Genomic DNA, 14045 nt, shown 5'->3' with positions numbered 1-14045 from the left:
TGTAACATGGTAATGGCAACATCATTCTGCGGGCCTGCACGAGTGCTGCTGGTGTCAGGAAGCTGCATTTCATTGATGGTATCATGAATTCACAGATGTACTGTTCTATATTGAAAGAGAAGATGCTACCATCACTCTGTGCCCTTGGTTGTCATGCACGTTTCCAACATGAAAATGATCCAAAACACACATCTAAGGCCACTGTTGCATTTCCCAAGAACAGGATGAAAGTGATTCAGTGGCTAAGTATGATCTGAACCCAATCGAACGCCTATAGGGAATTCTGAACAGACAAGTTGAGCATCACTCTCCATCCAGCATTCAGGCTTTAAAAGAGGTCGTTCTTGAAGAATGAAAAAAGATAGAAGTTGCAATATGTCGCCAACTTGTTCATTTCATGCCTTGAAGACTCGGTGCTGTCCTTACAAATTATGGAGGTCATACAAAATACTAGATGGAGTAGTTTTTGTTGTGGGGTGTATTCATTTTTGCATCAACTAAATATTTTGTAATCAAAGTTATATTAACCTTACTTTCATGAAATGAGTTAAACAAATGTTCTATAAAACTCAGTTTTGTTAACATTTTGGAAATTGTTCTTGTGCTCACATTAATCAAAATTTTACGTTTCAAACAAGTAATAATTTTTCTACCACACCAGTATGTATATCACAATAGTAAGATGTCTGTCAGTAAAACAACAAAAGAAAAATTGTGAACTGAAATGGCTTGGAAACTTCCTTATAAATAGGCCCTTGTTTGTTTGTTATCAGTAGAAATTTTACTCAAATGTATGCTTACTTACTCTTAGAAAAACCTGATTTACAATGCATTTGTTTGCATAGAGAAAAGTTGTTAGCAGACCAATTCCAATAGAAATGCCTATTAAAAAATAAAATAAAAGCAGTTAACACATAAAAAAAAATATCATAAACTGATAAGAAAAATAACAAAACTGAAAATTAAATATATACCTTACTACAGTTTGAAAGAAAACAAAAAAATTATAAACTAGATCTAAGCCCAATACTGTCATATTAGCTTTAATATGTTAATGTAATTTAAAAAGTTGCTTCCAATCTTTTTGAACCTGCCACTTTCTTTAAAATATCTGGTAAACCTACCATGACGATCCTTGTTCAGGCACATCCTGCATTGTCACTCTGTCACAAGCATCTCTAATGGAGACTACAAGCAGCTGTGCAGACACATAAAGCACATGTATGGTCCATTCTCGACATTATAAATAAATTAATCCAGAGGAAGTATGTGCAGCAGTGGATCAGCAGTGTGTAAGCAGGATGTGGCTGAAAGAGGCAGGAGATCAAAAGCACTGAGATGCAAAAATAGGAAGGGGATAAAAAAAACAAAAACAAAACAAAAAAAACAAAAAACGTGCTAAACAAGATTAAGGGCCAGTTCACATCATGCAAGTTCCTGTGTGGTGTTACCTTTGTAATTACACCCGCTGCATGAAGTGCTTTTTGCGCACATTCTGAATCCCACAGGAATACACAGTGCATTTCTCTGCGATTCATGCATGGGCATGGTGTGAACCGGCCCTCAAAAAACAATGCACCAGCACGTCTGTAATTTAAAATGTTAATTAAGATTTAGATCTACTTTAACATTTTCTGAAGGTAACTTTTCTTTGCAAAATGTTGTTCTTAAAAGATTAATTCAAATTAAAAGAAAATAATTTAGCATTCACCATTGGGCAAGACAAATTTATAAAATGAAGCATAAAGTAACATCAAAGGACAGGCCATTTAAAGAGAAAGAAAACTCAAACCTGAAATACCAGAATAGCATTTATCACAGTGGCTTCTTAACCCACCCATGTGCACAGTGTTTGTGACACTTCAGAGATATTTTAACAGACAATTCTTACACTTTGAATGGTGCCAGATGTTAACAAAACAAAGCTTTTGGGTAATGGAATGCACTTGCTGCTCTTCATTTGGGCAGCCTGTGACATCAGCCCATGGAATCAGAGGTGGTTAGGCTCCGGATTATTCAGGTCACCCCTGATCTGCACAGACGACATTACAGGCATTTTGCCCATTATAGGAGTTTCAGGCATGATAAGCTGTATTTAATTACAAAAAAGTAAAAATAAAAAGTCCCTAAAGCATGGGTGTTGAGAATTTTACAATGCACTGAAATATTCACATTATGGCCTAAACCAACACACAACCCCAGGTTGTAACTAGGTTATCAGACCTATTAAAGGAAGCCTTACCTAAGATTTCTCATTCTGACAATACAAGATGCCTGCTTTTATATCTAAGTCGCTAGTTACTTTGAGTTGAGGACCTATTGAAATCTATGGGGCCAAAATTATACTATGCTGCACCAAAAGAATCACCTGCACCTTTTCAAAAATCAGACTGTACCAAGTTCCATTGGTGAGAACTGGCACCATAGAGAATAATGTGATTTCCATTGTCCTGCCAGTCAGAAGGCACAGAAGAAATTGCACTTCTGTAAACAGGGCCTAAGCATCCACACACCTTTAACCCCTTCACGCCGAATGGTGAAACAAATCTAAATGCCTAAGCACACTTTTGCAAGGTTGACATGTGTTAGTAAAACCGTACATATCACAACTACTTTGTACATCCAGGTGAATTATACCGCGTTTTTTTTCAGGACAAATAGGGCTTTCATTTGGTTGTAAATGGTAATGGTTATCTCCTGTTTTTTTATTATCAAAGGAAAACTGGCTCAAAATAGTAAAAAAAAAAATATTTTTTTTTTATTTAGCTGTGTGTTTCTTGTTACTACCATAACCTACCACCAAAGAACAACCCAAGATAAATTCTCCAGCTCTTGATGATTGCAGTGATACCATACATGTGTATGTTATTTGTTGTTTGTACCCGTAGTACAGCCCAGAAACAATAGTGCTCATTTTGTTTTTGTCTTTTTTACCTAAAACCCACTGACACCAATTTTTTTTTTTTAAATCCTGACCTTTGACCGTGACCTTGACCTAAACACTAACCCTGGCACTGAACTAGATCAAACCTTGCTCTAGGTATTTTTTCTTTTATTTATTAATATTTATCTTTTTTCTTTTACAAACATTTTTTTTCCTCTCTATGCCAGGAGTTAGAGAGATACAATTTATCTCTCTCCTCCATTCATAGAGAGAAAAAAATAAGGGGGCCGGGCTGTACAGTGACTGATCATTGTGATAGTCAATCAGAGGCTATCACAGCGATCATGTGACCCGGAATCGTGACGACCGGGACCCGGTGCTCTCAGTGACACCGCGGTCTTTGTGCTGGGAGTGTGCCGTGAGGCGCGCTCCCAGCACAAAGACAGGTACACAAATATGCGGAGCCATGAAAAAAGCCCAGTTCTGTGAGGCCGCATATTTGTGTTACGTCGGCGCCAAGGGGTTAAGCGAAGAGGCATGAAAGAACTAATCAATCCCTGTGTTACTGGATGCTTAGCTGGTAGCTCCTATTCACACTTTTGCCTGCATTTGCGGTCACGCTGGCATGCACAACAAATAAAATTACAGTATTCTCTGTGATGCTTGTTTGTGTCAATGCAGCACAGTGTGTGTTTTTTCTAAAGATACAGGTGCTTCTTTTGGTGCAACACAGTGCATTTTTGGCCCATACGCTATAATGGGAACGTATGGAAAGCGCATATACAATGCATTTATAACACATGTACATGCATTTTCAGCACAGTTTTGTGCAGAAAATCCAGTCTTCTTGTCCTCCAAAAAAAAAATGAAGCATGAAAAGGCATCAAAACCGAAAATGCAATACAGAAACACATGATTCTGCAACAGCACTAGTGTCAACTTAGGCTTACAGTCAGGATAATAGGGCTGCTTTGAATTTAACATTAAAGCTGAACATTACCTGTTAGGTGCTGAACAATAAGTTTGGCACTGAAGATTAATATATATGGAAAGCTTTTTTCCAGCCACTGGTAGACATGCAGGACTTCTGAGATACTGTTGCTGTTTTCTCTATTGTCTGCATGATTTGGATCATCTGGCCCATTTGCGCCATTGGAATTTGAGTGTGCATGACCATGCCGACTGTGTAAACGTATGGTTGGTCTGGTATGTCGAGACCCAGACCGTCCTTCACTTTCATAATTTGTAGGGCGGAGATTTATTGTCACTTCTCCAGTACTGCTGGAACCTTCTGCTGGTGAACGAACAGTGGGAAGAGAAAGACTAGCTGAGGAACCATCAATACTGCCGGCCTGATGAGCATGTCCAGAACTTGCCTGCATGGTTAGGGTATTCTGATCTTCTAAATTGCTGGCCTCACTGCTACATTTCCTGAATTAAAAGTATCAAGGTTAAAACATGAAGTATGTGTTTCTAATTATTACAACTACATAGCAAAGCAGAACAAATTTGTAAATGGCGAACTTCTGCTTCCGATCGCCTTAGGTGATTGCACTGGAAGTGGGAGCAGGTATCTATCAAATCCAGGTTCCCGCTCCCAAAAGATGCCAATTCCTAACAGGGAGCGGGAGACACAGCCTTAAAGCGGAACTTCCCCTTTTGGGTGGAGCTCTGCTTTAACCACTTCGCCTCTCATACCTGTTCACCCTCTATGGACCGGAGCAATTTTTAAATTTCTGCTATGGACCTGTTTATTCAGTGATAACTTTGTCATTGTTTTATTTAAGGGCAAACAAGGCTTTCTTTTTATGAGCATTGTCTTGCAACAATGATTTTTTTTCATAATCCTTAAACAATTAAACATACCTAAACATAACAAAACGCACTTTCATTTCTTTGAGCAGTGTTAGTTTAAAAATACGGTTACTGCATATAAAACAGGTGAAGATTTTATTCTGTACTTTGTCCTGTTTAAAATGACACTAAAATTATGATTACGGCACAAATCATTGCAGTTATCTACAAATGAAAAAAAGTGATTTTTTTTACATTTTGGGCTTTTTAAAATGTGAAATTTGTAAATATATGTTAAAGGTGTAAAAAATATTAATGGACAAAACAAACAAAAAAAGTTTAAATATTATTAGTTAACAATATAGAAAAAAAAAATCAGAAAACTAATAATCGAATTGAGGAGAAGGAGTTAATTAGGGTTGATTAGAGTAAACTAAGGGTTAAAAAGGGGTTAAACAGAAACATTTAGGGACAGTTCACACTACCCGCAGTCCAGTGCGTTTTTTTTCTGCATCAAATACATATTGACAGAAGGTTACATGGTTTCCAATGGCATAGTTAACACCAGTACGGTCAGTTCTGGTGCGTTCCAGTTCCAGAAAAAAGTAGAACATTTTGCATTTTTTCTGCACTGAACTGTACTGGAAGGCAGGTAAACGCACCAAAAATGACCCAGAAAGCACATTTCAAGTTGAAGAAAAAAGAAAGCAGAAAAAATGAACCGGAACACATCAAAAACACACAGGAACACGGCAAAAGCGCGCATACAGAAACACATCCGGACTGCATTTCCATGGTGTGAACTGGCCCTTAATTAAAAAAATTACAAAACTTTTTTATACTTGTCAGGTTGCTTTAATTGACTTCATCTACAGCTCAAAGTTCATCCCTTTGAGCTATAGATGAATAAACAGATACAAAATGAAATTTTGTTTCTTTTAAGCAATGTTGTTGATAAACATTGCCAGACTGCTTTCCTTTGACAGCTCTAGATGCCAGAACTTTCTCTCTGTATTAGGCAGAAGGACAGGATGTGTTGCACACCCCCTGTGTACAGTGGATATAAAAAGTCTACACACCACTGCTAAAATGTCAGGTTTCTGTGATGTAAAAAAAAGAGACAAATAAATCCTTTCAGAACTTTTTCCACCTTTAACCACTTGCCCTCCAGAGGATTTACCCCCCCCCCCCTTCCTGACCAAGCCATTTTTTGCGTTACAGCTGTAACTGACAATTGCGCTGTCATGCAACGCAGTACCCAAATTAAATGTATGTCCTTTTTCCCCACAAATTGAGCTTTCTTTTGGTGGTATTTGATCACCAGTATGGTTTTTATTTTTTACGCTATAAAAAAAAACAAACAAAAAAAACCAGACAATTTTGAGATAAAAAAAAAACAATATTTTTGACTTTTTGCTATTAAACATGTCCAGTAAAAAAAAATGTAAAAAATCTAATTTCCTCATAAATTTAGGTCAAAATGTATTCTGCTACATGTTTTTGCTGGAAAAAAAATCCCAATACGTGTAAATTAATAGGTTTACGTGAAAGTTTAACATTTTTAAAAGAATAATTTTCCCCAAAAAATTGTGTTTCAAAAAGCGCTGCACAAATACTGTGGGACACAAAAAATTGCAAAACCCACCAATTTATTCTATAGGGCCTCGTTTTTAAGAAAATATATAATTCCCCTTCAGCACACCCCTCAGCTTGTTTGCTTAGTTTCACATTGATGGTCTGATTGTGTCTGCCTGTCAGTTTTTCAGGCGGACCTGATCAGACCATCCATAGACCTCTATGGACCAGCGGGTGTCAGCAGACAAGTATCAGCAACCAATCTGATCCTGTACACCATCCATTCCCCATCGGATCCGTCTGGTGGATCAATTCGGATGAGTTGGGTGGAAACAGACAAGTGGTCCGTTTCCATCCGACCGCCCCATAGAAGTCAACGGGCTGTGTCTGCGTCCGCTCTACAGCAGCAGAGCGGACACAGACCTGTCATTTGCCTGCTCAGCGGGAATCATTCCCTGCTGAGCAGAGCAAGTGGATCTGCTGATGGGTCTGTCCCATCTGAAAAGGGCCTAAACACTCTTTTCAGGGACCAGAAAAACTGGCTGCAATTAGTAGCTGCAGATTCCACTTACTAGCAGAATTATGAAGGAGAGTCAATTGTATCGGCTACAGGAATGCCACACACAGACAAAAAACAGGAACAAGTTCTATCTGACATGTTTCATGCTAGGCACACCGCTTTTATTGTAAGAGAAGCATTGTCAGTCTGGGGGGGGAGGACATACTGGTGCGATTTCAGGTGTGATTTGAGAATTGAAATTGCATCTAATGAATGTGAATGTCAGTGTGCTGCAGCACAATTTCTAAAGTAGTTCTTGCATTACTTTTTCTGCAGTTTATTGCGATTTCACAAATGTTGAATATAATGGAAATCTTCATAAGTTGCAATAAAGTCTTCAGAAATCGCATGATTTTAAATTGCAGCAGTGTGACCGGTGACTTCGAGTCCATTCACACTTGTGCCACTTTAGGGTCCAAAGTTGCATGACAAGTCGCACCCCATGTTTCCCAATGAGTACCATTCATATCTGGGTGAGTTCAAGTCACAGCAACTTGAAAAGTCAGACCAAATTAATGCAGGAATTACTTTCATGCGACTTGAGGGCCATAGATTTCAATGTAAACCCTCCAAAGTCACACCTGAATGATATAAATGCGACTTGTGTGTAACTTTATATAGCACAATCATCCTTGGTCAAAACCAAAGTTGCACTCACCCAAAGTCGCATCAAGTCACAATAAAAATCGCAGTTTTGAAATCGCACAAGTATGAATGGAGCCTAACACTTTATAATCAGATACAGCATCCTTTTGGGATAAAGGATTTACATACATAGATAAAAGCTGCTCATTGTAAGCACTAGGGTCGCCACCTCATCTCTTTAAACCAGAACACATTAATTACACAGGTTCTGAGGCTAATTTAATGCAGATAAGGCACTGAGTTTAATTACTACTTCAATACCGGGCACTTTTACCCACTTCCTGCCCAGGCCAATTTTCAGTTTTCAGCGCTCTCACACTTTGAATGACAACTGCGCGGTTATGCAACACTGTACCCAAACTACATTTTTATCATTTTGTTCACACAACTAGAGCTTTCTTTTGCAGGGATGTTGGATTCCTATTACCAGACACCCGGGACATGTAGTTTTTTTCTACCTTTAGCCCTGCTGCGGGCTCACCTGTCAGGTGGAAGCATTCGGGGGCAGCGCTGCCGTCTGCTAGAGGGGAGGGAGAAGAGCGGACAAGTAATTTATTGCTTTTTTGTGCCCTAAAATTAACTTGTATTTTTTTTACTAAACTTGTGCGGTAAAATTATGCGCCATAAAAAAATCAGAACTACCACTATTTTATTCTCTAGGGTTTCTGCTTTCAGAAAATATATGATGTTAGGGGGTTTTATGTAATCTTCAGGCCTAAAATGATTTTTTAAACGTATGCAAAAACCGGCTCTGGCAGCGAAAGGGAAAAAGGATAAGCCATGACCCACCCTTTCCTGACGAGCAGCCAATCGTTGTCCATCACACTGTTAGTCATCGAGGGAGGAGGAGATAAACAGCACAATGTTAAAAATATTACACATTTAGGTCGCCATAAAGCCTCTTGTTTTTTTGGTTAAAACTTTTTTTTTTTTATCTGGACAAGTAGATAGGGGCCCCGATTTAGTCCCTGGACAAGTAGTTTTTTTTTAAATTTCCACAACGCTGTTTTGGTGGTATTTAATCACCATTGGGTTTTTTATTTTTTGCTAATTTAACAAAAAAAGATCAAAAATTATGAAAAAAAAAAAGTTTTTCTTTGTTTCTGTTCTAAAAATTTGCAAATAAATAATTGTTCTTCATAAATTTAGGCCAAGATGTATTCTAATTAAACAAGATAATATTAAAAGGATCTATGATGTATTGAGATCTGTTTGCACACGTCACCTATATGATTAATATTGTCCCGATTTAGGGAAACACTTAATGGTTAATTCCCTGAAGGGAATAATGATCTGAAATCACTTTATTTAGGTTCCATTGAACCTCTTTTTTGCACGTATTGCACTAAGTGATTTATTTTATCCTGTTCACTTTTATCTGTTTTACTTGTTTGTGTAGATGTTTAATGTTTTAGCGCTGCATCATCAAATTATTAAGATCTATTCTGCTACATTTCTTTGGTGAAAATAACCCAAATCAGTATTTATTATTTAGTCTGTAGGAAAGTTATAGAGTTCGCCGTCGGCCAATATGAAAAAAAGCACCGATACAGGTGCCAAAAAACCCCCCGCCCCTCGCCGGTCGGTAGTTCTGAGCCTTACCTAAGATACCATGGAACGATACCGGCGCTTGGCATAGAGATTAGCAAAGGAAAGATGGCCTCCACTCATCTCTATGCCCTTGGATGTCACTTCCAGTTCCGGCCATTTTTTTCTTTTAACCACTAGATCAATGCTTTTTTTTGATCCACATCTTTACATTGCAGAGGAGAGATGTGGGATCTTATTGACCCAATATCTCTCCATAAAGAGGACCTGTCACTAATTATTTCTATCACAAGGGATGCATGCATTTCTTGTGATAGGAATAGAAGTGATTAAATATGTTTTAAAGGGACAGTGAAAAAAATAAAAATAAGTTTAAAGTGCCCTCGCCCCCCCATGCTTGCACAGTGGTGAACGTATACATAGGCCATGCCCACATATGTAAACGATGGTCAAACCACACATGTGAGGTATCGCCACGAACGTCAGACCAAAAGTAACAATTCTCGCACTAGACCTCCTCTGTAACTTTACACTGCTATCCTGTAGAAATTTTTAAATCATCACCCATGGAGATTTTTAAGTACCGCTGTTTCACGGCATTCCACGAGCGTGCGCAATTTTAAAGCGTGACATGTTGGGTATCTATTTACTCGACGTAATATCCTCTTTCATATTTTACAAAAAAATTGGGGTATATATTTTTTTTTTTAATCAAAGTGTATTTTTTCCCCAAAAATATATTTTTAAAAACTGCGCATTTTATCAATTTTCGGCCAAGTGCATTTTGAAGTTTCGGGACCAGAATTTTCATTTCGGTGCACCACTAACAGATATCTCACAAAGGACCCCTTTTTGCAAAGTAGAGACAGTCCAATGTTTTTCATAAGAGACATGGCGAGTTTTTAGAAGTTGTAATTCTTTGTCATAATTTTTAGTAAAATGAAGAAATTAAAAAAATTATTTTCACAATTTTTTTTTTTTTTACATACCATCACCAGTGCACTACAGGATCGTCATATAACTGGTGTGGCGGTGATCAGGGACACTGACTGGTGATAGTACAAAAAAAAAAAATTGATAATTTATTTTTAAAATATTTTTAGTACTTTTTTTTCTTACGATTTTCTTTTCATATTACACTATGGCCAAAGTAATACAATGCCACCATAGGGAAGTGATTAGTGGGGTTTTTTTTTAACAATATGATTGCTTATATCAAAGAATTTCTTTGCTGCAAGCTTTTAACTGAATGAAATTGATTAATTCAGATAGGCTCCTGGTCTAGGGTTCTTGGTTTGCTACAAACGCTATTTCACATTACGGTCTGTAGGGATGCAAGGGTGGCCCTCCTGCATTGCCCAATATTGGGTCTGTCTAGGTCTCAGAAGAAATTGGCATCCTATTTATTTCGGCCAAACGTGCTATAGCTCAAGTTTGGAGAACCCCTTCGGTTGTCTTCCAGGGGGTGAGGACCCGGATGAATGCTATGTTGGTAAATGAACAGATGTCTAGAATTCTTCATGATTCTCATCCGAGATTCCTTAAGGTTTGGGAACCTTGGATATGTTATTCCTTGCCATCCCTGCCTCCTACCAGTTATGGCCTCTTATAGTCGCTGCCTGTGCTAGCGCTGGATCCGTGATTCTTCTAGTTTCCCTTTCATCCATGTTTTCTGATTCCCTTTTTTTTTTTGTTTTATTTTCTTTTTCCTTTCTTCTAACCTTTTTTCTTTCCTCTTCTTTTTCCGATAATATGTTGGATTACTGCTGCTATTATCTTTTCGACTTTTTGCTGTCCCTCCTTGATGTCACTGGACATTCCGTTATTTAGCTAATACAAGTCAGCAGGATGTATCTGTTTCTGTGTTATTGTGCTGCTCTGCCCCTGCGTCGGCGTATCTTGAGCTTGTTGTATTCCTAAAACAAAACTTTCTTAATAAAAATATTGAGAAATATTGAATGATTAATTCAGGTTATTTTTGTTGTGATTAGATGTGATTGGCCACGGCTAATCACATGACACAGATAGGATTGGCCCAGTCTGTGCATGTGATCACTGTGACCGATCACAGCTAGTGACACAATTGTATACAATGGATGGTATGAAAGGAAGCCATCCATTGTTTACAATGGTTATGTGGCCTGCTGTGATTGGTCACAGCAGGTCACAAAGGACTGGCAACAGCCCGGTACACAGATCTGTCATTGGCCGTGTCCACAGCCGGTGGCAGATCTCGCCACAGCGCAGTCCTGCGGGCACACGCAAGGCGCGATCTCGGTAGGACGTCATATGGCGCCCACCTGGATCGACGAGTGTCCCGCCCGGCCGTCATTTTCCTATTGGCCGGGCAGGAAGTGGTTAATCTGCCACAAAACCTATATAATCAATATATGTTTGGTTTTAAAGGGATGAGGTGGCAACCCTAGTAAGCACCCTTGTGGTAGATGGATTTTCTTGACTCTCTAACTGCTACACCAGCAAGACAGCATGTCCTGTTGAAAAACTACAGACTTACTGGCTGGATCACCAGATGAAAATAGAAACATGCCTAAAAAGGAAAACTAATGCGGCCATCACAGCCAAGATATAATAAATGTTTGCTTTTGGGATTAGAAAACAGTACACAGTAAGCCATGATGTCACAGGAAACTGATTAGGGTTTATAAGGACATGCAGTTATGAAAAAGAACTTGCTAGTGCTGCTGGTCATTCCTGAAGGGTCCTAAGTATTCCGTACCGTGTGCTGGTCTTCTAGAACCCCTAAAGTTTACATAAAGCACATCCTCACCGCTCAGAACACGGCCGGAGCTTCATACTGTCCCGGGAAGTAGTGACCGCAGCAGGCCATGTCCACCACAACACAAGCCCCAGGCTCCTCGTACGAGTGATCCGCTCTGTCTCCGGTTCCGGGTTCTGCGGGCCTGACCTTCTCCAGCCGACAACAGCACTACGTCACTGAGGGGGCGGGGTGTGTTTACTCCACTGTGGGTCCGCGTGAGCATGGAGCGCCGCTGCACGTCATGACGGGAACAATCTGTGTGCGTGGTTACCAAAGACAGGGCTGAGTGGCGTCCTCTGACCCTAGCAACCAAGTCTTCCCTCGCTCAAGTAACCGATTCTTCCATCGAATCTCTACTAAGTACACGGGAGACTTCAATAACCAATACACAGGACATAGCTAAGGTTTGTACAGCGGCTCTGCTTAGGTTTGATGAATCCAGGGCGGTCGTTAACATTCTTTTTTACTTTAACCACCAGCCTACAGGGCACTTATACCCCCTTCCTGCGCAGGCCAATTTCCAGCTTTCAGTGCTGTTGCACTTTGAATGGCAATTGTGCGGTCATGCAACACTGTATCCATATGAAATTTTTATCATTTTTTTGTGACTAATACAGCTTTATTTTGGTGGTATTTAATCACCTCTGGGTTTTTTAGTTTTTCTTAAACAAACCAAAAACCACTGAAAATTTAAAAAAAAAAAAAAAAATTTTTCTTAGTTTTTGTTATAAAATTTTGCAAATAAGTGATTTTTCTCCTTCACTGATGTGCGCTAATGAGGCTGCACTGATGGGCACTGATAGGCTGCACTGATGGACACTGATTGGTGGCACTGATGGGCACTGATTAGGAGGCACTGGTAGGTGGCACTGATGGGCATTGACAGGCATCACTGATGGGCACTGAAAGGCAGCACTGATATATGGCACTGATAGGCGGCACTGACTGGCACTGATATGCAGCACTGACGGGCACTGATAGGCGGCAATGATGCACACTGATAGGCGGCACTGATAGGTGGCACTGATTGGCAGCACTGATAGGTGCCACTGACTGGCATTGATAGGTGGCACTGACTGGCACTGATGTTTGACACTGAAAGGCAGCTCAGATGGGCAAGGATATGTGGCACTGATGTGGCACTGATGGACATTGACAGGTGGCACAGCTGGGGCTACACAGATCATCAGGGCACACTGATCATCAGTGCCCTGATGATCTGTGTACATGTCCCCTCCGAGGAATGCCGATTACTGGCTCTCCTCTCGAGCTGTCAGTGTGACCGCTCGTGAGGAGAGAAATGCTGACAACCGGCATTTCCCTGTTTACATGTGATCAGCTGTGATTTGACACAGCTGATCACATGACCGAGCCGACATCTTCGGGTCTTTCTGTTGATCGGAGATCCACTGTGTCCGAGGGACACAGTGCACCGCCGGTCGCTACGCTGCACACTCCCAGAGCCACGCATGCGCGGTTAGAATGGGAGGACGTCTCATATGACATCCTTCCAGAACGAGAGAACCGCCTTGCGTCCGTCATTTTACTATATGGCGGGCGGGAAGCGGTTAACCACTTGACCTCCAGAAGATTTACCTCCCGCTCATTAACCAGGCCATTTTATGCAAAACGGCGCTGCATTTCTTTAACTGACAATTGCGCGGTCATGCAATGCTGTACCCAAATGAAATTTATGTAATGTTTACCACAAATAGAGCTTTCTCTTGGTGGCATTTGATCACCTGTGCGTTGCGGTCATGCAATGCTGTACCCAAATTAAATTTGTAATTTTCTTTCCCCACAAATTATTATTAATATACAGGATTTATATAGCGGCAACAATTTGCTCAGCACTTTACAATATAAAGGGAGTCAATGCAGCAATGATACCGTTCAATACAAGAGGGTTAGGAGGGCCCTGCTCCTTAGAGCAAAAAAAGCTTTCTTTCAGTGGTATTTGATTGCCTTTGCGGGTTTTTTTACGCTATAAACAAAAAAAGCCAACAATTTTGCAAAAAAAAACACAAAAAACGCCTATATTTTAGACTTTTTGCTATAAATCATATCCGATAAAAAAAAATGTAAAAAATTTAATTTCATAAATTTTAGCCAAAATGTATTCTGCTACATGTCTTTGCTAAAAAAAATCCCAGTAAGTGTATATTAGCCCTGGTTCACACTGATGCAGTGCGGAATTCGCAGCGTTTTCAGTGCGAATTCCGCACCACCTCACAATTGCATCCCGTTCACACTGACCGATG

General features: G+C 39.8%; 1 protein-coding gene across 2 annotated transcripts in view; it reads right to left on the bottom strand.

The window, feature by feature from the left end:
* RNFT1 (ring finger protein, transmembrane 1) overlaps positions 1-11965 on the bottom strand; it is a 57223-nt gene extending 45258 nt beyond the window's left edge. The window contains exons 1-3 of one of the 2 annotated variants that reach the window (XM_089676648.1): positions 11794-11965; positions 3885-4315; positions 806-882 (exon numbers count right to left, since the gene is read on the bottom strand). In XM_089676648.1, the coding sequence (XP_089532774.1) occupies positions 806-882; positions 3885-4315; positions 11794-11819 (534 nt within the window). In that variant the 5' untranslated portion in view covers positions 11820-11965. Of the gene's footprint in view, positions 1-805; positions 883-3884; positions 4316-11742 lie in introns of both variants that reach the window. The other variant, XM_089676649.1, reaches the window with a different exon arrangement.
* Positions 11966-14045: the final 2080 nt, after the last annotated feature.

This window comes from Staurois parvus, unplaced genomic scaffold (genome assembly GCF_062004578.1).
Source record: "Staurois parvus isolate SC_StPar_1 unplaced genomic scaffold, SC_StPar_1.0 ptg000172l, whole genome shotgun sequence".
Taxonomy (NCBI): domain Eukaryota; kingdom Metazoa; phylum Chordata; class Amphibia; order Anura; family Ranidae; genus Staurois; species Staurois parvus.
Note: the sequence above shows the minus strand (reverse complement) of the source record. Positions and strands in the feature narration are given on the sequence as shown.